The sequence below is a fragment of the Triticum aestivum genome, chromosome 3D (genome assembly GCF_018294505.1).
Source record: "Triticum aestivum cultivar Chinese Spring chromosome 3D, IWGSC CS RefSeq v2.1, whole genome shotgun sequence".
Classification (NCBI taxonomy): Eukaryota; Viridiplantae; Streptophyta; class Magnoliopsida; order Poales; family Poaceae; genus Triticum; species Triticum aestivum.
In genome coordinates this window covers 611,079,760-611,103,091 of record NC_057802.1, presented here as the reverse complement: position 1 = coordinate 611,103,091, position 23,332 = coordinate 611,079,760, and the positions used below count along the sequence as shown (strand labels likewise).

The 23,332-nt window shown below is 45.9% G+C and overlaps 1 protein-coding gene across 1 annotated transcript; it reads left to right on the top strand.

Moving 5' to 3' along the window:
* Positions 1-17,702: 17,702 nt before the first annotated feature.
* On the top strand, positions 17,703-22,905 carry LOC123080967 (2-oxoglutarate-dependent dioxygenase 11). Its single transcript, XM_044503925.1, has 6 exons — positions 17,703-18,833; positions 19,174-19,506; positions 20,949-21,263; positions 21,412-21,659; positions 21,765-22,089; positions 22,266-22,905. The coding sequence occupies exons 3-6, from the start codon at positions 21,024-21,026 to the stop codon at positions 22,506-22,508; spliced, it is 1,056 nt and encodes a 351-aa protein (XP_044359860.1). The 5' UTR covers positions 17,703-18,833; positions 19,174-19,506; positions 20,949-21,023; the 3' UTR covers positions 22,509-22,905.
* Positions 22,906-23,332: the final 427 nt, after the last annotated feature.

The following is a 23,332-nucleotide window of genomic DNA, read 5'->3' as shown; positions in this document are numbered from 1 at the left end:
GCAGCGGCTCATTGATGCGGTGCCACGTATCGACGCTGTGAAGCGGTCGGCGTGCATTGAGGGTGCACGGATGGCCTTTGCCCGTGTAAAGACATTCTGGGGAAGATGAAGGCCATCGATGTTGCGGCGAAGAGTCCACCCAAGGGCAAGGACCGTCACGCACCGGACCTTTATTTTGAAGACGTCCTAGAGGCCGCCCGCTTGATAGAGGGTCAATGCTCGAAGGACATAATATTCGATTGAGGTGTATGAGAATTGTAAAAGATAATCTATTTTTATGTTTTGCTCGAAAGCTTATGTTCCTCCTGTGCAGCCGTTTTAATATAAACTGAAAGTTTTCCTGTCGTCGGCTTCAGCCCCCTCGTAGGAAGTACGGGGGTGTTCGGAAAAGCATATAATCACTCTTGATCCAACGTCTTGGTCCATGAAGGAGGTGATAATGCGGCGAACTAGGCAATCAGACTATAGGGCGTTAACACTTTCACTTAGCCATAGGAGTTTTATAGGGGGGGGGGGCTACGATATAGCCCCTGGTATGTGTACGGCTTATTCCAATATGGTGCGTTACATATATGACCTGAAAAAAAGGTCCTTCATGTAATACGGAGGGAATCGCGACAGATTCCGATAAGTCGTCGAGTGGTTGACCAGCTCTCGCAGCATCACGACAGTCGGTTTTCAGCTTTCTCTACTGAGGTGCTTGACCAGACGAGCCGGAAGCACAATCACAGTAGTTCTCCCTTTACTGCCCTAGCCGATAGAGCGGAACGTAAGGTAGCAAGCACAGGAGCCGGGCAACCCAACCATTGACCCAAGACATGATTCGGAGCTGATGCATATAAGGCCAAACTCGCGACACCGAAGTACGCTGTAAAAGCTGTTCGGACTTTGTTGGCAACTCATTTGTTCCCATACCGAGCCCCTGGCAGATTATGCTGAGGTATATATGTGAAACAGCCATAGGAGCCATATTCATTGGCGAAAATACACGAATGATTAATTCGGATAATGTTTACTGGGACCTGAGCGATGTGCCAATGATTACTTTATGTATATAAAGGCCACAACCCCGGCTATTTGACATGCCTGGGGTCGAAGGCGGAGGAAAAAGGCACATTACAGGCTCGAAATAAAGAGTTTGGTCTACAAAAAGTTATTTTGGACCTCCTGTCGCACGTCTGCGCCGCCTGTCCTAGGCGAGGGGGGGAATCCTTGACGGAAATAGCCCCTGAGGTGAGTGTATGGATCCGAACTCCGATAGAGTCGGTTTTGGATGTTTGTCCTTTACGTCACCTGTTTTTAAGAGATAAAAAAGAAAGAAAAAAGAAAGTAGATAAAAAATGTTATGGGAATGCTTGCGGGCTTGTCCGCATTGTGCTTCCGCCTATGCCCATGGTATCTTGAGTGCATAGTGATGTATGCGCGGTACAAATATTGCAGGTATATGCGGCGGGCGGCGGAAGCTGAATTGCTATTTCTGTTCCGGGATTGGTCGATCCTCTCCGTCGTCCCTATCGCCTGGCGGCCTCCTCCCCTTGTGTTCGGCGTTGAGCTTGCCGGCCTGCTTGAAGACCCAACAGTTTCTGTTGGTATGATTAGCTGGTTTATCGGGGTGGCCGTGAATCTGGCAGGGTCGGTCCAATATCCTGTCTAGGTTGGATGGTCCGTCTCGATTCGCCTTGAATGGCTTTTTCCGTTGACCGGGTTTGGGATTGTTAAATCTGGCGTTGACCGCCGTGTCGCATGATCTTTCATTATCATTGCGACTGTTGTGTTTGCTTTGTCGTGGCTTGCCATTGCCGTCTCGGATTTCGGAGGTGCCCAGGTCGCCGGCGTTGTTGCTTCTATGGGCGAGCCAGCTGTCCTCTCCCGCGCAAAAGCAGGTCATTAAAGCGATAAGGGCTGTCATGAATTTAGGTCCTTCTTGACCGAGGTGGCGTGCTAGCCATTCATCTCGGACGCTGTGCTTGAAGGCCGCAAGGTCTTCCGCGTCCGGGAAATCGACGATTTGGTTCTTTTTAACTAAGAACCTAGTCCAGAGCCTCCTGGCTGACTCTCCGGGCTGTTGGACAATGTGACTTAAGTCATCGGCATCCGGTGGCCGGACATATGTTCCTTGGAAGTTGTCGCGGAAGGCGTCTTCCAAATATTCCCAGCTGCCGATAGAATTTTCCGGCAGACTATTTAACTAGTAGCGAGCTGGTCCTTTGAGTTTTAGTGGTAGGTATTTGATGGCATGAAGGTCATCTCCGCGGGCCATGTGGATATGGAGGAGGAAGTCCTCGATCCATACCGCGGGATCCGTTGTTCCGTTGTATGATTCGATATTCATGGGTTTGAACCTGTCTGGAAATTCATGCTCCATTACTTTGTCCGTGAAGCAAATTGGGTGTGCAGCGCCTCTATGCTGGGCCACACTGCGGCATACCTCCGATGGAGTCCATTTGCAGTTTTCTGCCTGGGCGTGGCTAGCTAGGTTTGTCACGTCCGAATAGGTAGCCGTCGTCGTGTGTCGAGGCACGTCTTCGCGATCCGTAGACCGATCTTGCGTGTCCTGCTCTACTGTCCAAGTCCTGTCGAAGGTCGTATGTACGACCCCGAGCTGTTTTATTCTTGCCTTTACAGCGAGGTGGGGTGGTCTGGTGTTCGGCCTGAGTTACCGCTTTATCCGGACCAAGTTGTGGTCGGCCTGCTGCGTTGTGCAATGGTGGTACGGGCTCCAGCGCCTCGTCATCGAACTAGGTTAGCAATCTACGCTTCGGGTAGCTTTTGGCTGGGCCACTAAGGCCATGTTCTTCGGCGGCTAGGACTTCGGTCCACCTATCATTGAGCAGATCTTGGTCCGCTTGGAGCTGCAGCTGCTTCTTTTTCAGGCTTCTTGCAGTGGCTATTAGCCGGCGCTTGAAGCGCTCCTGCTCGAGAGGTTCCTCGGGCACGATGAAATCCTCGTTGCCGAGGCTTTCCTCCTCCTCGGAGAGTGGAAGATAGTTACTGTCCTCCGTGTCTTCGTGTATGGCCTGTTCATCCTGTTCAGAGGTTTCTCCCACAGGGTCTTCATTGTCTTCGGCGTCGTCTGGAGTATTGTTTTCTCTGGTGCCGGTGTTGTTGTCTTTTGTACGACGTGACTTAGAGCGGCGCCGCAGACGTCGGCGACTGGGCTTTGTCTCAGGAGGTTTATCTTCCACTGGATCCTCTTTGTCATCGTTGTTAGTTTCTTTGGGCGTATCCACCATGTATACGTTGTAGGAAGAAGTGGCCGTCCGTCGCCCAATGAGTGGCGGGTTTTGGCCCTGCTCTTTGTCGGCATCGTCGTCTGTACTGACGATGTCCTCGGAGCCGTAATCAAGCATGTCGGTTAAGTCCTCGACAGTGGCTATGGAGTGGGTGGCGGGTGGGAAGAAAAATTCCCCATCATCAGCCCCTAGTTCGAACCGTACATAGTTCGGCTGTGAGTCCCCCACCAAGGACAAGTTCTTTAATGAGTTCAGCACATCGCCCAAGGGCGAGTGCTGGAAGATGTCTGCGGCGTCGAACTCAAAGATCGATAAGCGATCAAGTTCGGTATCCGCGGACCCACATGGTTCGGAACTTATACCCGGAAAGGAGTCCGGAGTTCCGGTGACATGAGTATTGCATGAGGTTAAATCCATGTGCGGCTCCAACGCCGGAGAATCTATGGCCTCCATGGTGGGGCTGAACTTCCAGTCCTTGGATGCCGTAGTGTGCTCTGGATCTAAGGCCGGAGTGATCACAGGAGCTATCTCCTGGATGCGGTCTGACGACAGATTTAGGTCATGTTCGTTGAGGTGACCGGGAGCGGTTGCCGCGATCTCGAATCCGGCGAAGATTCAATCTCCACGGATGTCCGCGACGTAGTTCAAGCTCCCAAATCTGACCTGGTGGCCAGGGGCGTAGCTGTCGATTTGCTCCAGGTGGCCAAGCGAGTTGGCCCGCAGTGCGAAGCCACCAAACACAAAGATCTGTCCGGGGAGGAAGGTTTCTCCTTGGACGGCGTCACTATCGACGATTGAAGGGGCCATCGGACCTTTCGTCGACGGCACAGTGGAACTCTCAATGAAAGCACCAATGTCGGTGTCAAAACCGGCGGATCTCGGGTAGGGGGTCCCGAACTGTGCGTCTAAGGTCGATGGTAACAGGAGACAAGGGACACAATGTTTACCCAGGTTCGGGCCCTCTCTATGGAGGTAATACCCTACTTCCTGCTTGATTGATCTTGATGAATATGGGTATTACAAGAGTTGATCTACCCCGAGATCGTAATGGCTAAACCCTAGAAGTCTAGCCTGTATGACTATGGTAATGAATATCTCCTTTCCGGACTAAGTCCTCCGGTTTATATAGACACCGGGGAGATCTAGGGTTACACAAGGTCGATTACAGAGAAAAGAATCTACATATCCGGTCGCCAAGCTTGCCTTCCACGCCAAGGAGAGTCCCATCCGGACACGGGTGCGGTCTTCGGTCTTCGTATTTCACAGCCCATCAGTCTGACCCATGGCTAACAGGCCGGACGCCCGAGGACCCCTTAGTCCAGGACTCCCTCAGTAGCCCCTGAACCTGGCTTCAATGACGAGGAGCCCGGCGCGCAGATTTGTCTTCGGCATTGCAAGGCGGTTTCTTATAATTTTAGTTATAGAAATTTAGAATTTGTATATAAGATATCACAATCCAATAATTTAAAAAATGTTACATTTGCATATAGTTTTTGTTTTCGACGATGCCCGGCCCGCATCCTCGCCGTCGACCCATTCGCGATGAGACCCATGTCCGGGACTGGGCTCCGCCGGGCTAGCACTGGGAGGTGCTACCTTCAGGGGCGCGCCGCTTGGTGAGGAACCCGGCCCCGGGTCCCGTCGTCGACCCTGATCTCCTTTAGTGGCGTTCACGTGGGCCACATTCGGTGCAGAGGGAGCCGGCCCCGCCGGAGGTGGTGCGTCGCCGTGTCGGGGAGGAGGACGAGCATGTCCGTCGCTACATGGCTGCTATGGACGTCAGGTTCTCCAATACCTGGCAGGTTCTTTGGGCAGATGACCGGAGATATGATCCTGTGATGGTTCCTTCTCTTTGGGTGTCCACCGCCCGCGCCTCAGGAACCGCGAGTGGCCTAGATTCTTCTGTAGTATTCGATCTTTATTAGCTAGCTAGCTAGTGATGTATTCGATATATAATATTCGAGACGATGCATTCGAGATTATATATATTATTAGAGATGATGTATTCAAGATTATATATTATTCGAGACGATGTATTCGAGATTATATATTATTCGAGACGATGCATATTATGTACTATGATTTAGTTTTTCCTTATTGATTGCATCCATGCATTGTAATTTGAATACTAAATTGTTTTATATTTCTTCTGGATTAGTTAAATAAAAGCTATGGCGGACAATACCGGCAGAGAGGGAGAAGAGACCCTGTTCGAGATCATACGCAGTCCTCGCGGGCCAGATGATCAGAATGAAGACTATGACGGCTCTGAATATCTGAACAATACCGGGGAGGGTGATGATATGATATTTGATCGCGATGACCGAATTGATGAAGTCATGAACTATGATTATGATTATGATGACGCCGACAATGTTGACCTTGAAATAACAGAGACCGGCGAGGTATATTTATATAAGCAGGCATCTGGTGATCATCACATGTTTTAATTGATTTGAAGATATATTAACAAAGCGATCTTTCTTCTTTCAGCCCTCCGGATCGAGCAAATCTGCTTCTACGGGCAGCAGGACAGTGCAAGGCCCCGGCAAAAAGTTGAAGGAGGGCGTAAAGTACAACATCGATGCCATCAAAGCTAATGGCGAACCACTAGCGCCTAAGAACATTGCGAACAAGTTCGTTCGTCAGTGCGGAGTTCTTGTGAAGGACCAACTCCCGATCTCCATTCAAGAATGGAAAGAGCCAGCAAAGAAACGTCCAGATGTTACTTGGGTCGACGACAGAGCAAAAAAACGCTTTGGGAATCTCTCATGGAACATTTCACCCTACCAGATCATTTCACTGATGCAGATGTGCAGAAAGTCAAGGACGCGGCTCTTAAGAAGATGGCAATTGCATTCAACACCCACAAGAAAACTATATGGGCCAACTACGTCGAAGGAGGAAAGAAGACTCCAAAATTCAAGGGAACACTGGAGAAGCAAAGAGAACACTGGCCCACTTTCATGAAATTCAAGGAATTAGAATTATCTAAGGAACGATCGAGAAAAAACAAGGCCAATGCCGCAAAAAAGAATCAGTTCCATAGGCTGGGGCCAGGTGGCTACGCGGTGGCAATGCCTAAGTGGGATAAGTCTGAGCAAGAGATGCTGGATGCAGATGTCACTCCAGTTACTAGGAGCTGGCCCCCCAGGTGCAGAACTTGGTTCTATGCGCATGGGGGGGCGTTGGACCCGAAGACAGGCCTGGTTTCGAAGAAGGCAAGTCTAAAAGGAGCCGAAGATAAGTTACTCAAAGCAATAGAAGATGCTCGAAAGGGGGTGTTCACGCCCAACAGAGAGAACGACGAGCTTACGCGCGCCCTGGGAAATCCTGAACATCCGGGAAGAACACGAGGCAAGGGCGTTGTTCCGTGGTATGAGGCTTTTCGGAATGGAACACCGACTACAGAAGCCGTGCAAGAAGGAAGATGGAGGAGGACAAGAAGAGGAAGATGGAGGAGGAGCAGAGGAAGCAGGTGTTGGGGAACGTAGTAATTTCAAAAAAAATTCCTACGCACACGCAAGATCATGGTGATGCATAGCAACGAGAGGGGAGAGTGTTGTCCACGTACCCTCGTAGACCGACAGCGGAAGCGTTATTACAACGCGGTTGATGTAGTCATACGTCTTCACGATCCGACCGATCAAGTACCGAATGTACGGCACCTCCGAGTTCTACACACGTTCAGCTCGATGACGTCCCTCGAACTCCGATCCAGCCGAGTGTTGAGGGAGAGTTTCGTCAGCACGACGGCGTGGTGACGATGATGATGTTCCACCGACGCAGGGCTTCGCCTAAGCTCCGCAACGGTATTCTCAAGGTGTAATATGGTGGAGGGGGGCACCGCACACGGCTAAGAGATCTCAAGGATCAATTGTTGTGTCTCTGGGGTGCCCCCCTGCCCCCGTATATAAAGGAGCAAGGGGAAGGCAGCCGGCCAAGAGGAGAGGCGCGCCATAGGGGGGAGTCCTACTCCCACCGAGAGTAGGACTCCTCCTTTCCTTGTGGGAGTAGGAGAAGGGAAGGGGGAAGGAGAAAGAAGGAAGGGTGCGCCCCCCTTCCCTAGTCCAATTCGGACCAGACCATGGGGAGGGGTGCGGCCACCTTTTGAGGCCTTTCTCTCCTTTCCCTTATGGCCCATTAAGGCCCCATACGAATTCCCGTAAGTCTCCGGTACTCCGAAAAATACCCGAATCACTCGGAACCTTTCCGAAGTCCGAATATAGTCGTCCAATATATCGATCTTTACGTCTCGACCATTTTGAGACTCCTCGTCATGTCCCCGATCTCATCCGGGACTCCGAACTCCTTCGGTACATCAAAACTCAATAAAACTGTCATCGTAACGTTAAGCGTGCGGACCCTACGGGTTCGAGAACTATGTAGACATGACCGAGACACGTCTCCGGTCAATAACCAATAGCAGGACCTGGATGCCCATATTGGCTCCCACATATTCTACGAAGATCTTTATCGGTCAGACCGCATAACAACATACGTTGTTCCCTTTGTCACCGGTATGTTACTTGCCCGAGATTTGATCGTCGGTATCTCGATACCTAGTTCAATCTCGTTACCGGCAAGTCTCTTTACTCGTTCCGTAACACATCATCCCGCAACTAACTCATTAGTCACAATGCTTGCAACGCTTATAGTGATGTGCACTACCGAGTGGGCCCAGAGATACCTCTCCGACAATCGGAGTGACAAATCCTAATCTCGAAATACGCCAACCCAACAAGTACCTTTGGAGACACCTGTAGAGCACCTTTATAATCACCCATTTACGTTGTGACGTTTGGTAACACACAAAGTGTTCCTCCGGTAAACGGGAGTTGCATAATCTCATAGTCATAGGAACATGTATAAGTCATGAAGAAAGCAATAGCAACATACTAAACGATCGAGTGCTAAGCTAACGGAATGGGTCAAGTCAATCACGTCATTCTCCTAATGAGGTGATCTCGTTAATCAAATGACAACTTATGTCTATGGTTAGGAAACATAACCATCTTTGATTAACGAGCTAGTCAAGTAGAGGCATACTAGTGACACTCTGTTTGTCTATGTATTCACACATGTATTATGTTTCCGGTTAATACAATTCTAGCATGAATAATAAACATTTATCATGATATAAGGAAATAAATAATAACTTTATTATTGCCTCTAGGGCATATTTCCTTCAGTCTCCCACTTGCACTAGAGTCAATAATCTAGTTCACATCGCCATGTGATTTAACATGAATAGTTCACATCACCATGTGATTAACACCCATAGTTCACATCGTCATGTGACCATGACCCAAAGGGTTTACTAGAGTCAGTAATCTAGTTCACATCGCTATGTGATTAACACCCAAAGAGTACTAAGGTGTGATCATGTTTTGCTTGTGAGATAATTTTAGTCAACGGGTCTGTCACATTCAGATCCGTAAGTATTTTGCAAATTTCTATGTCTACAATGCTCTGCACGGAGCTACTCTAGCTAATTGCTCCCACTTTCAATATGTATCTAGACCGAGACTTAGAGTCATCTAGATTTAGTGTCAAAACTTGCATCGACGTAACCCTTTACGACGAACCTTTTGTCATTTCCATAATCGAGAAACATATCCTTATTCCACTAAGGATAATTTTGACCGCTGTCCAGTGATCTACTCCTAGATCACTATTGTACTCCCTTCCCAAAATCAGTGTAGGGTATACAATAGATCTGGTACACAGCATGGCATACTTTATAGAACCTATGGCCAAGGCATAGGGAATGACTTTCATTCTCTTTCTATCTTCTGCCGTGGTCGGGCTTTGAGTCTTACTCAATTTCACACCTTGTAACACAGGTAAGAACTCTTTCTTTGACTGTTCTATTTTGAACTACTTCAAAATCTTGTTAAGGTATGTACTCATTGAAAAACTTATCAAGCGTTTTGATCTATCTCTATAGATCTTGATGCTCAATATGTAAGCAGCTTCACCGAGGTCTTTCTTTTGAAAAACTCCTTTATGCTTTGCAGAATAATTCTACATTATTTCCGATCAACAATATGTCATTCACATATACTTATCAGAAATGCTATAGTGCTCCCACTCACTTTCTTGTAAATACAGGCTTCACCGCAAGTCTGTATAACACTATATCCTTTGATCAACTTATCAAAGTGTATATTCCAACTCCGAGATGCTTGCACCAGTCCATTGATGGATCGCTGGAGCTTGCATATTTTGTTAGCACCTTTAGGATTGACAAAACCTTCTGGTTGCATCATATACAACTCTTCTTTAATAAATCCATTAAGGAATGCGGTTTTGCTTATCCCTTTGCCATATTTCATAAAATGCGGCAATTGCTAACATGATTCGGACAGACTTAAGCATAGATACGAGTGAGAAACTCTCATCGTAGTCAACATCTTGAACTTTGTCAAAAACCTTTTTCCGACAAGTCTAGCTTTGTAGATAGTAACACTACTATCAGCGTCCGTCTTCCTCTTGAAGATCCATTTATTTTCTATGGCTTGCCGATCATCGGGCAAGTCAACCAAAGTCCACACTTTGTTCTCATACATGGATCTCATCTCAGATTTCATGGCCTCAAGCCATTTTGCGGAATCTGGGCTCACCATCGCTTCTTCATAGTTCGTAGGTTCGTCATGGTCTAGTAACATAACCTCCAGAACAGGATTACCGCACCACTCTGGTGCAGATCTTACTCTGGTTTACCTACGAGGTTTGGTAGTGACTTGATCTGAAGTTACATGATTATCATCATTAACTTCCTCACTAATTGGTGTAGAAGTCACAGGAACAGATTTCTGTGATCCAATAAGGGAGCAGGTACAGTTACCTCATCAAGTTCTACTTTCCTCCCACTCACATCTTTCAAGAGAAACTCCTTCTCTAGAAAGGATCCATTTTTAGCAACGAATGTCTTGCCTTCGGATCTGTGATACAAGGTGTACCCAACTGTCTCCTTTGGGTATCCTATGAAGACACATTTCTCCGATTTTGGATTTGAGCTTATCAGGATGAAACTTTTCACATAAGCATCGCAACCCCAAAATTTTAAGAAACGACAACTTCGGTTTCTTGCTAAACCTCAGTTCATAAGGCGTCGTCTCAACGGATTTTGATGGTGCCCTATTTAACGTGAATGCAGCTGTCTCTAATGCATAACCCCAAAACGATAGTGGTAAATTGGTAAGAGACATCATAGATTGCACTATATCCAATAAAGTACGGTTATGACGTTCGGACACACCATTATGCTGTGGTGTTCCAGGTGGCATGAATTTGTGAAACTATTCCACATTGTTTTAACTGAAGGCCAAACTCGTAACTCAAATACTCTTCTCTACGATCAGATCGTAGAAACTTTATTTTCTTGTTACGATGATTTTCCACTTCACTCTGAAATTATATGAACTTTTCAAATGTTTCAGACTTATGTTTCATTAAGTAGATATACCCATATCTGCTCAAATCATCTGTGAAGGTGAGAAAAGAACGATATCCGCCACGAGCCTCAATATTCATTGGACCACATACATCTGTATGTATGACTTCCAACAAATCTGTTGCTCTCTCCATAGTTCCGGAGAACGGCGTTTTAGTCATCTTGCCCATGAGGCACGGTTCGCAAGCATCAAGTGATTCATAATCAAGTGATTCCAAAATCCCATCAGTATGGAGTTTCTTCATGCGCTTTACACCAATATGACCTAAACGGCAGTGCCACAAATAAGTTGCACTATCATTATTAACTTTGCATCTTTTGGCTTCAATATTATGAATATGTGTATCACTATGATCGAGATCCAACAAACCATTTTTGTTGGTGTGTATGACCATAGAAGGTTTTATTCATGTAAACAGAACAACAATTGTTCTCTAATTTAAATGAATAACCGTATTGCAATAAACATGATCAAATCATATTCATGCTCAACGCAAACACCAAATAACACTTATTTAGTTTTAACACTAATCCCAAAAGTACAGGGAGTGTGCGATGATGATCATATCAATCTTGGAACTACTTCCAACACACATCGTCACCTCGCCTTTTACTAGTCTCTGTTTATTCTGCAACTCCCGTTTTCGAGTTACTACTCTTTAGCAACTGAACCAGTATCAATTACCGAGGGGTTGCTATAAACACTAGTAAAGTACACATCAATAATCTGTATATCAAATATACCTTTGTTCACTTTTACTAGTCTCTGTTTATTCTGCAACTCCCGTTTCGAGTTACTACTCTTAGCAATGAACCAGTATCAATTACCGAGGGGTTGCTATAAACACTAGTAAAGTACACATCAATAATCTGTATATCAAATATACCTTTGTTCACTTTGCCATCCTTCTTATCCACCAAATAGTTGGGGTAGTTCCGCTTCTAGTGACCAGTCCCTTTGCAGTAGAAGCACTTAGTCTCAGGCTTAGGACCAGACTTAGGCTTCTTCACTTGAGCAGCAACTTGCTTGCCGTTCTTCTTGAAGTTCCCCTTCTATCCCTTTGCCCTTTTCTTGAAACTAGTGGTCTCGTCAACCATCAACACTTGAAGTGGTCTCGTCAACCATCAACACTTGATGTTTTTCTTGATTTCTACCTTCGTCGATTTCAGCATCACGAAGAGCTCGGGAATTACTTTCGTCATCCCTTGCATACTATAGTTCATCACGAAGTTCTATTAACTTGGTGATGGTGACTAGAGAATTCTGTCAATCACTATTTTATCTAGAAGATAAACTCCCACTTGATTCAAGCGATTGTAGTACCCAGACAATCTGAGCACATGCTCACTAGTTGAGCGATTCTCCTCCATCTTTTAGCTATAGAACTTGTTGAAGACTTCATATCTCTCAACTCGGGTATTTGCTTGAAATATTAACTTCAACTCCTAGAACATCTCATATGGTCCATGAGGTTCAAAACGTCTTTGAAGTCCCGATTCTAAGCCGTTAAGCATGGTGCACTAAACTATCAAGTAGTCATCATATTGAGCTAGCCAAACGTTCATAACGTCTGCATCTGCTCCTGCAATTGGTCTGTCACCTAGCGGTGCATCAAGGACATAATTTTTCTGTGCAGCAATGAGGATAATCCTCAGATTACGGATCCAATCCGCATCTTTGCTACTAACATCTTTCAACATAATTTTTCTCTAGGAATCATATCAAAAATAAACACAGGGAAGCAACAACGCGAGCTATTGATCTACAACATAATTTGCAAAAATACTATCAGGACTAAGTTCATGATAAATTTAAGTTCAATTAATCATATTACTTAAGAACTCCCACTTAGATAGACATCCCTCTAATCCTCTAAGTGATCACGTGATCCATATCAACTAAACCATGTCCGATCATCACGTGAGATGGAGTAGTTTCAATGGTGAACATCACTATGTTGATCATATCTACTATATGATTCACGCTCGACCTTTCGGTCTTCGTGTTCCGAGGCCATATCTGTTATATGCTAGGCTCGTCAAGTTTAACCTGAGTATTCCGCGTGTGCAACTGTTTTGCACCCGTTGTATTTGAACGTAGAGCCTATCACACCCGATCATCACGTGGTGTCTCAGCACGAAGAACTTTCGCAACGGTGCATACTCAGGGAGAACACTTATACTTTGATAATTTAGTGAAGGATCATCTTATAATGCTACCGTCAAACAAAGCAAGATAAGATGCATAAAGGATTAACATCACATGCAATCAATATAAGTGATATGATATGGCCATCATCATCTTGTGCTTGTGATCTCCATCTCCGAAGCACCGTCATGATCACCATTGTCACCGGCGCGACACCTTGATCTCCATCGTAGCATCGTTGTCGTCTCGTCAATCTTATGCTTCTACGACTATTGCTACCGCTTAGTGATAAAGTAAAGCATTACATGGCGATTGCATTGCATACAATAAAACGACAACCATATGGCTCCTGCCAGTTGCCGATAACTCGATTACAAAACATGATCATCTCATACAACAAATTATATCACATCATGTCTTGACCATATCACATCACAACATGCCCTGCAAAAACAAGTTAGACGTCCTCTACTTTGTTGTTGCAAGTTTTACGTGGCTGCTACGGGCTTAGCAAGAACCGTTCTTACCTACGCATCAAAACCACAACGATAGTTTGTCAAGTTGGTGCTGTTTTAACCTTCGCAAGGACCGGACGTAGCCAAACTCGGTTCAACTAAAGTGAGAGAGACAGACACCCGCCAGTCACCTTTAAGCAACGAGTGCTCGCAACGGTGAAACCAGTCTCGCGTAAGCGTACGCGTAATGTCGGTCCGGGCCGCTCCATCTCACAATACCGCTGAACCAAAGTATGACATGCTGGTAAGCAGTATGACTTATATCGCCCACAACTCACTTGTGTTCTACTCGTGCATAGCATCAACGCATAAAACCAGGCTCTGATACCACTGTTGGGGAACGTAGTAATTTCAAAAAAAATTCCTACGCACACGCAAGATCATGGTGATGCATAGCAACGAGAGGGGAGAGTGTTGTCCACGTACCCTCGTAGACCGACAGCGGAAGCGTTATTACAACGCGGTTGATATAGTCGTACGTCTTCACGATCCGACCGATCAAGTACCGAATGTACGGCACCTCCGAGTTCTACACACGTTCAGCTCGATGACGTCCCTCGAACTCCGATCCAGCCGAGTGTTGAGGGAGAGTTTCGTCAGCACGACGGCATGGTGACGTTGATGATGTTCCACCGACGCAGGGCTTCGTCTAAGCTCCGCAACGGTATTCTCAAGGTGTAATATGGTGGAGGGGGGCACCGCACACGGCTAAGAGATCTCAAGGATCAATTGTTGTGTCTCTGGGGTGCCCCCCTGCCCCCGTATATAAAGGAGCAAGGGGAAGGCAGCCGGCCAAGAGGAGAGGCGCGCCATAGGGGGGAGTCCTACTCCCGGTGGGAGTAGGACTCCTCCTTTCCTTGTGGGAGTAGGAGAAGGGAAGGGGGAAGGAGAAAGAAGGAAGGGTGCGCCCCCCTTCCCTAGTCCAATTCGGACCAGACCATGGGGAGGGGTGCGGCCACCTTTTGAGGCCTTTCTCTCCTTTCCCGTATGGCCCATTAAGGCCCAATACGAATTCCCGTAACTCTCCGGTACTCCGAAAAATACCCGAATCACTCGGAACCTTTCCGAAGTCCGAATATAGTCGTCCAATATATCGATCTTTACGTCTCGACCATTTCGAGACTCCTCGTCATGTCCCCGATCTCATCCGGGACTCCGAACTCCTTCGGTACATCAAAACTCAATAAAACTGTCATCGTAACGTTAAGCGTGCGGACCCTACGGGTTCGAGAACTATGTAGACATGACCGAGACACGTCTCCGGTCAATAACCAATAGCGGGACCTGGATGCCCATATTGGCTCCCACATATTCTACGAAGATCTTTATCGGTCAGACCGCATAACAACATACGTTGTTCCCTTTGTCACCGGTATGTTACTTGCCCGAGATTTGATCGTCGGTATCTCGATACCTAGTTCAATCTCGTTACCGGCAAGTCTCTTTACTCGTTCCGTAACACATCATCCCGCAACTAACTCATTAGTCACAATGCTTGCAAGGCTTATAGTGATGTGCATTACCGAGTGGGCCCAGAGATACCTCTCCGACAATCGGAGTGACAAATCCTAATCTCGAAATACGCCAACCCAACAAGTACCTTTGGAGACACCTGTAGAGCACCTTTATAATCACCCATTTACGTTGTGATGTTTGGTAGCACACAAAGTGTTCCTCCGATAAACGGGAGTTGCATAATCTCATAGTCATAGGAACATGTATAAGTCATGAAGAAAGCAATAGCAACATACTAAACGATCGAGTGCTAAGCTAACGGAATGGGTCAAGTCAATCACGTCATTCTCCTAATGAGGTGATCTCGTTAATCAAATGACAACTTATGTCTATGGTTAGGAAACATAACCATCTTTGATTAACGAGCTAGTCAAGTAGAGGCATACTAGTGACACTCTGTTTGTCTATGTATTCACACATGTATTATGTTTCCGGTTAATACAATTCTAGCATGAATAATAAACATTTATCATGATATAAGGAAATAAATAATAACTTTATTATTGCCTCTAGGGCATATTTCTTTCAGCAGGAAGCAGAACGCCTTCAAGGCCTAGAATCAGCGCACGCGGACTTGGCACTCAAATTCCAGCGGCAGCAGCAGCAGATCGACTCACTTAGCCAGGAAAGGGGGTCTCAGCAGCGGCAGCAGCTAGCGGATGATCCAGCATTGGATAGCACCGTCCCATCCATGCCGAGAAGCAGCGTTGGTTCCGCCCCGGGCGACTCACTGCTGGATAGATACCCTGTGGATGACATCATGGAGAGCACTAATTGTGAGCTACACTTCAAAATGAAGAACATATCCATGAAGGTGGCGGACGCCGTTGCTTATACAAATCCCCCCGAAGCAACCTTCCATTGCAACCCGATTCCAGCCAGCTATGCTCGTGTCGTGGTTGATGAGGTGGTGGACCAATATTCGGGGCTAGAGCTTGACATTCCTGGAGGTGACGAGGAGCACACACTGGGAGAGGCTGTAGTGCTCTCGTTGATCATTACCTGTAATTATCCTCACTATATTCTTTTCTATGGTATTATGCAGGATGAAGATATCCGAAATGAGAAAAGCTGGACGTTATGACATTTCTTTCTGTAATTTAAGTCTCAAGCTAGATGTAGTGCTCTCGTTGATCATTACATGTAATTATCCTCACTATATTTTTTTCTGTGGTATTATGCAGGATGAAGATGTCCGAAATAAGAAAAGCTAGACGCTATGGCATTGGGTTCATTGACCCAAATACCATTAATGAAGAGACATGGTCATATGAATATTATAAACAAGAAGTAGAGAATAACATGCTAGAGTTCTTGAAGCGCCTCAATACCAATGCAGATATACTACTTTCTTACAACTTCCAGTGAGTCACACTGTCTTGTACTACAAATTCTGTTTTTGTTACTAGCTAGATGTTAATAAGTGTATAGGGTTTAGGGTTAGTTGATGAGTGTTATGCACATGCCCGCTTAAGTTATACATGCAAACATGCGCATGCAGGTACCACTGAATCTTGTTAGACATTAAAGTTAAAGAAGGAAAAGTTGAAGTACTGGACTCACTGCTTAAAAAACCTAAAGAGTACTCAATCGTGAAGGGGATAGTCAACAGGTAATTTCAATCATTATATATATGTCCTGATATCAACTAATTAATAACTCCTTTATTCATTTTCTTTGCCGGCGGGCCGGCAGGGCTTGGCAAAAGTTCATCAAAGACGTTCCAGACCCGTTTAGAGAAAATCTGTATTGGTATCGACCCACGGTAATTAATTAAGTAGTACTAGCTAGCTATCATGCAATCTCTTTAATTCTAGTTTCAATACCATTAATTATCATGCTTGATTAATTATTATCTGATTGAACTCTATTCTCGTACAGGCCATGAAGCAGGAGCCGGGGAATGATTTATGTGCATACTATGTTTGCGAGAACATTCGCATGATAACGTTCGAAAGGAGCACATCTGAGAGACAGCTATGGGTACGTTTGCCAGAACACTATACACAATTTTTACATCATTATCGATATATAGTCACACAACTAATACATGCATATTGATATTTTTCTTAACAGTTCAATGAGGTGCGGCAGAAGCTCCTACCAATGGATCACGTACGAGCAATTGCAGAGGAAATAGCGGGATTTTTGCTCGACCAGGTCATAGATCCTAGAAGAGAATTCCATTACCCGCTACCGCAGTAATGCCTTCATGTAGGAGAAATTGTATATACCAAATTGTATATATATACGTACATGTGTATGTGTGAATATGGTGGTGCGAGACATTCAATGAGAAATTCTATTTATATATATGTGCATAACGTGTATAATATGTAGTATCGTAAAATACCAGCAAACGAAAAAGAATTAAATGGAAAACACAAAATTAAAGGAAAAAGAAACCCTAAACCCCAAACCCCCCAAACCTTTTAGTACCGGTTGATGTTACCAACCAGTACTAAAGGTCTCCCCGCCCCCGACACTGGCTCGTGCCACGTGGTGGCCCTTTAGCGGCGGTTCGTGCATAACTGGTACTAAAGGGAGGGGGGGACCTTTAGTCCCCACCCTTTAGTGCCGGTTGCAGAACCGGCACTAAAGGCCCTTACGAATCGGTGCTGTAGCCCGGTTCCTGGAATGCCAAATCGAGCGGCGAACGTTCCGGCGCATCTGTGTGCGAAGCGTGTTTGCACACTGAATATGACGAAAAGCTGGCTCGATGATACCCCTAGTTTTTGGTGACCAGCCTATTGGCTGACTGCACCGAGTGTGCTTTCAATGAGTAAAGCTCTCTAATTTTCCCAAAAAAAAAGAGCAAAGGGCAAAACCGGAACAAACAAACAGAAACACCGTGAGCAGAGAAGCGCTTGGCTCCTCGAACCCAACTCCGCCGCCGCCATGAGCGCCATGAAGTTCTGCACGCACGCCCCTCCCTCCCTCCATTCCCGCCTTCCTTCATTCGAGTTGATCGACCGATTCTAGACCCTGCAGGACGTGGCTTCCGACCCCAACCTTCCCCGCACCAAGGCCGTCCGCTGCCCCGCCTGCGGCCGTCTTCTTCCAGCTCCATGCCGCCAACCTGTTTGTTCATTTGCTTCTATCTATGTATCTATCTATCTATCTACATATGGCTTCAAATATCTTTATGATAATGTGCGGGCTACAGCAAGAGGGGAGGAGTAGGGGATGACTCTGTTCTTCGTGTGCCGCAACCCCTCCTGCGGCAACCGGTGGAGGGTGTGAACGATTCCGATTCGCATCTCCTGCCTGCCGAGGCTACCGTCGACCCGTGCCCTTTAGGCCTTCTTAACCCACGATCGTGCTCTGGAATTTAGTTTCCGATAGCTAGCCGTCTTGTCAGAGCACAAGAGAGCTGAACTTGTGGAAACATATAACTATGGTTTCAGTACTTGCTCGTGACCATGCACTTGATTTACAAACCCCCTGCCTATGTCTCTCATCACATTTGAATTTGATAGACTGGTTCTTGCCTATGCACTGTTTGTTAATTCCTCTGTTTTTTTATATCCAGTACAAAGTGGGTTATGAGCATCATCGTACTATTGATTCAGTTTTGTATCCAGTCAGTGTGATGTTACTTCCCAGGAAAGAAAAGATAAACCGAATCAATTTTCCGTTGGGTACCTGCTGTCCCTGCTCACAGCTGCCTTTGCTACATACAGTACCTCTGTTGCCATGCCTGTGTTTGCAGCTGATTAACCACGGTGTCCTGGACGATGTGTTGGAGGGAATGAAGGCCAGCATCCAAGAATTCTTTGGGTTACCCGCGGAGACGAAGAAACGATTGGCGCAGCAGCGAGGGCAGCTGGAACGCTCTAAGATCTGCTGTTTATCGTCTCGGAGGATCAGAAGCTCGACTGGGCTGACATGCTTTTCCTCTACACTCTGCCACCTGAGAGCAGGAACACCAAGTTCTGGCCTGACCAGCCGGCTAACTTCAGGTATTATTGTGATCGTGATTCTTCAGTCACATGTAGCTGTCTCGTTACTGTTCAACCTTAATTACTACTCCCTCCGTCCGAAAATACTTGTCGCACAAATGGGTAAAAGTGGATGTATCTAGAACTAAAATATGTCTAGATACATTCATTTCTTCGACAAGTATTTTCGGACGGAGGGAGTATCATGTATTGGAACTTTGTTATTGTGTACTTTATTCTTCTGCCCTACTTGGGAGGGCAAATTGGGTAGAAAACATTATTAGAAAAAAGCATCATTTCTAGGCTTAAGTGCCAACTGCAAACCTGTTACAAGTGTTGTTGCACTTTGAATTTCACTCAGATCGACGCTGGATAGATAGTCTGGCGCTGTGAAGGATGTAGCAGATTCCTTTTTAGCCACGATGGCGGAGAACTTGGGACTGAAGCAAGAAGTGATTGCAGACATGTGCATCGGTGGAGTGAAGTCTGTCAGGATGAACTACTACCCGCGATGCGCCTAGGCAGACAAAGCCGTTGGCTTCTCCCCGAACTCTGACGCCGATCTCCTGACCCTTGTCCTCCAGGTGAACCATGTCCAAGGCCTGGCAGTCTGCAGATCAAGAGGAACAGCAGCTGGTTCCCTGTCAGGCCTGTCGAGGGCGCTCCCATCGTCAACATTAGGGATATCTTTGAGGTAACCGTGAACTCAATGCTGCTGTCTGCTGATGAACAGATATTATGACAGAGTGCCTCTGGTGCCATACGCTAAGAATTTGTAGAATTAATCAACCGAATACACCAGATTTTCTTTGTCTGTTTTGCTTTGCTGAGGAGTGCAGATCTTTTCAAATGGGAGGTACAGGAGCATCAACCCCTAAAATAACAATGATCTGTTGATGTACAACCAGCTGGAGAGTTATTTGTTTCTACTTAGGCCCAGCTAATTTTCTAGTTGAAAAATTGCTATTGGTTGAAGAAGTGCAGATCAAGACCTGTAGGAGTATTTTATTAAGTACTCCCTCCGTCCCAAAATTCTTGTCTTAGATTTGTCTAAATACAGATGTATCAAGTCACGTTTTAGTATTAGATACACCCGTATCTAGACAAATTTAAGACAAGAATTTTGGGACGGAGGGAGTACAACCATCAGTTTATATTGTGGTCAGAAATAAAAGATGCCCCCTCTGTTAGTTAACGTGCAAAGTCAGAAGGGTTTGTAAGCTGTCCCTATTATTATACGTCAAACCAAAAAAAACATTATCTGGTGCCGAGTTACTGCTAGCTGAAGCAAGTATTTCTAATCAGGCATGGCCAAATTGTCTCTGAAGAATATTATAGCTGTTGCAATATTGGACAGTTGACTTGGACTTTGTGATTGGGTGAAGAAGTGCAGATCAATCTCTAGTTATCCGTACAAGTATTTTATTAAGCACAACCACCAATTTATATTGTGGTAATCGATGGAAGCAAGCAAACACACCGACTTGCCCCCCACCAAAAAGTCAATACCCGCGGTTTCCGTTTTCCTCAGACAGAAGCAAGCTTATATCTTATATGTATGCATGCTGCTTTCCTTGAGCAGCTGAGCGGGCCAAAAATAGATCAGTTCTTGGTATGGGTTTTTCAGTTGGTCATTCGATTATTATGAACTAATAGAACATAGGGTGATTCACAGATGAAGACTGAGGACTGGACGATAAAACATTCGAGTATTACTTTGACTTGCTGGTGTTCATACAGCACATTTACTGATTTTGTGTCTGTATATGCGTATGCTTACTTTTTAAATTGACAAAAAACAATAATTTTGTCATCTCTGATTGCTCTCCCTTTTGGTTATTTCCATGTTCTGGTTTTAGGTGGCACATATTGAAGAATTCAATTGTTGTGGACAAGATCCTGTTGTATGTATATAATTAGTTTCTGTCCAGTGTGAAAAAGGCTGATTCCCAGAAAATAAGATAAAAATGGAAGTTGATCCCCAGAAAATAAAAGAATGAGAGAACAAGCAAGTTGGCAGTTTTCTATTTCTATGATTGTAGCTGCACTGATTTTCTGAATATATATTAAATCACTGGTTGATGCGTGTCGTTGGCTACCATCTGTCTATAACTCTTACATATTATATGCCAAAAGATATGAGGTAGCCAGAACAGAAGACTCCAGTATTTGGGGAACCAGTAGCATCTCAATTATCAAGAGCGGCAAGAGATGGGATCTCTCCCCGTCCCGAGTGTGCAGGCCTTGGTGGCTGCCACCGGCGGAGACGATGTGCCGCTGAGGTATCTCCGGCCAGAGGCGGCAGCAGAAGCGGTCACCAGCGACGGCGACGGCGACGGCGAGGCACAGATCCCCATCATCGACCACCAAAGGCTGCTGCTGGAGCTGGACCATGGTGGCGAGGAGTCTGCACGCCTCCACAGAGCCTGCCAAGACTGGGGCTTCTTCCAGGTTAGTTCTTTCGTTGGCTTGGCTCACAATTTCCATTGCACACCGGCCTCTATTGCTATGCAAAGACAGTTGACTTCCTCTGATATACTATATATGTGCGCCTCATCATCCTGATAGTAGCTAGAATTGCTCTCCTGTTTGTTTGCAGTTAGTTAACCACAGTGTCCCAGACGATGTGGTGGAGAGCATGAAGGCCAACATCCAGCAATTCTTCCAGCTACCCGCAGAGACGAAGAAGCGATTCGCTCAGGAGCAAGGGCAGCTAGAAGGCTACGGTCAACTGTTCGTCGTCTCTGAGGATCAGAAGCTCGACTGGGCTGACATGCTCTTCCTCTACACGCAGCCACCTGAGATGAGGAACACCAAGTTCTGGCCTGACCAGCCTGCTACCTTCAGGTATGCAGCTAGATTGCGATGATATTCTTCTTTGCTGCCTGTGTCTGTCACGCTCTTCTTCAGTTTAGTTACAATGGAATGATGTTTTTTTGTCGTCTCATTCAGATCGGCGCTGGATAGATATTCTGGTGCGGTGAAGGATGTATCAGACTCCCTTTTAGCTACGATGGCCAAGAACTTGGGACTGAAACGAGAGGCGATCGCTGACAAATGCATCCGTGGAATGCAGAAAGTCAGAATAAACTACTACCCACCATGCGCCCAAGCAGAGAAAGTCGTTGGCTTGTCCCCGCACTCCGATGCTAACCTCCTAACACTTGTCCTCCAAGTGAATCATGTCCAGGGCCTGCAGATCAAGAGGAACGGCAGCTGGCTTCCTGTCAAGCCCGTCTCGGGCGCTTTCGTCGTCAACATCGGAGATATGTTTGAGGTGAGCACGCGCAGTTGCAATAATCGAACACCGATTTGGTGCTTCTGTCTGCCGATGATCAGATGTTAGAGACTGTATGGTGTGGCCATATGCTAGCTAGATTTTGCCGAACTGGCATATCATCAACCAAATAAATGAATGCATTTTCGTTGTTTGTTTTGCTTTGACGAGGACAGGTCTTGACGAACGGGAGGTACAGGAGCATCGAGCACCGGGCTGTTGTCCACCCGAAGGAAGAACGGCTGTCGATTGCAGCGTTCCAATTCCCAAACATCGACACCATGATAGGTCCTCTGAAGGAGATGACCGGACATGAAGACGATGCCTACAAGACGTTGGACCTCGAGAGCTTCATGAAGATCTTCTTCGCGACCAAGCTCGAAGGGAAGAACTTCTTGGAGCAGATGAAGCTAAACTAGCTAGCTAGCGGCTAAAGTTGGGCTTGGGCGTATCATCATTGAAACGGACTCGACAGTGCTCGCTTTGGCTCTTCTTTCCAATGAACTGGACACTGCTTGCACCGGAGTTCTCTTTGGGGAGGCAAAATTTCATCTTTTTACTAGCTTTGTTGATTTTAAAGTGCTATTGTGCATGTGTGCCCATAACTCGGTGGCGCATGCCCTGGCTACCCATGGTGCCCATATGGCCCTGGGAGCGAGGTACCTTGTATTGGCGTGACGTTGTTCCTGACATTGTATCTTCTCTGGTGGCTAGTGATCCAGCTGCATCCGTATGTTAATAAAGCTAGGTTTCTGTTTAAAAAAAGCAGCTGAATACTACCAGAGCAGGTAATGAACCATGCTGTTGCAGGCATCATTCTTGTATCAGATGATCAGATAGCGTGACACATGTATTTGGTATCGGCTTGCAGACAGACAATCGTGCTCTAAAATTGCAGTTTCCTGTATATAGCTAGCTAGCTAGTCGTCTTGCTAGAGCACAAGAGATCTGAACTTGTCAAGCCTTCAATATTGTGGTTTCAGTGTGTGGTTTGCAAACCTTTATTATGTTACCTAATCATATATGATAATTACTAGATTGTTTTTACATAGGCAGTTAGGAAGGAAAATTTGCTTCGCATATATGCATACTCATGTATAATTTCTCTTTACTCAACATATACATAGTGCCGTTATTAATGTAGTGTGTTCTCTTATCTCATGTCCTGTCAACCTGCTAACAATGTCATCCTGTTTTCAGACAGACCCACCTGCGATAATTGTAGCTACTGTCGCAAGCTTGT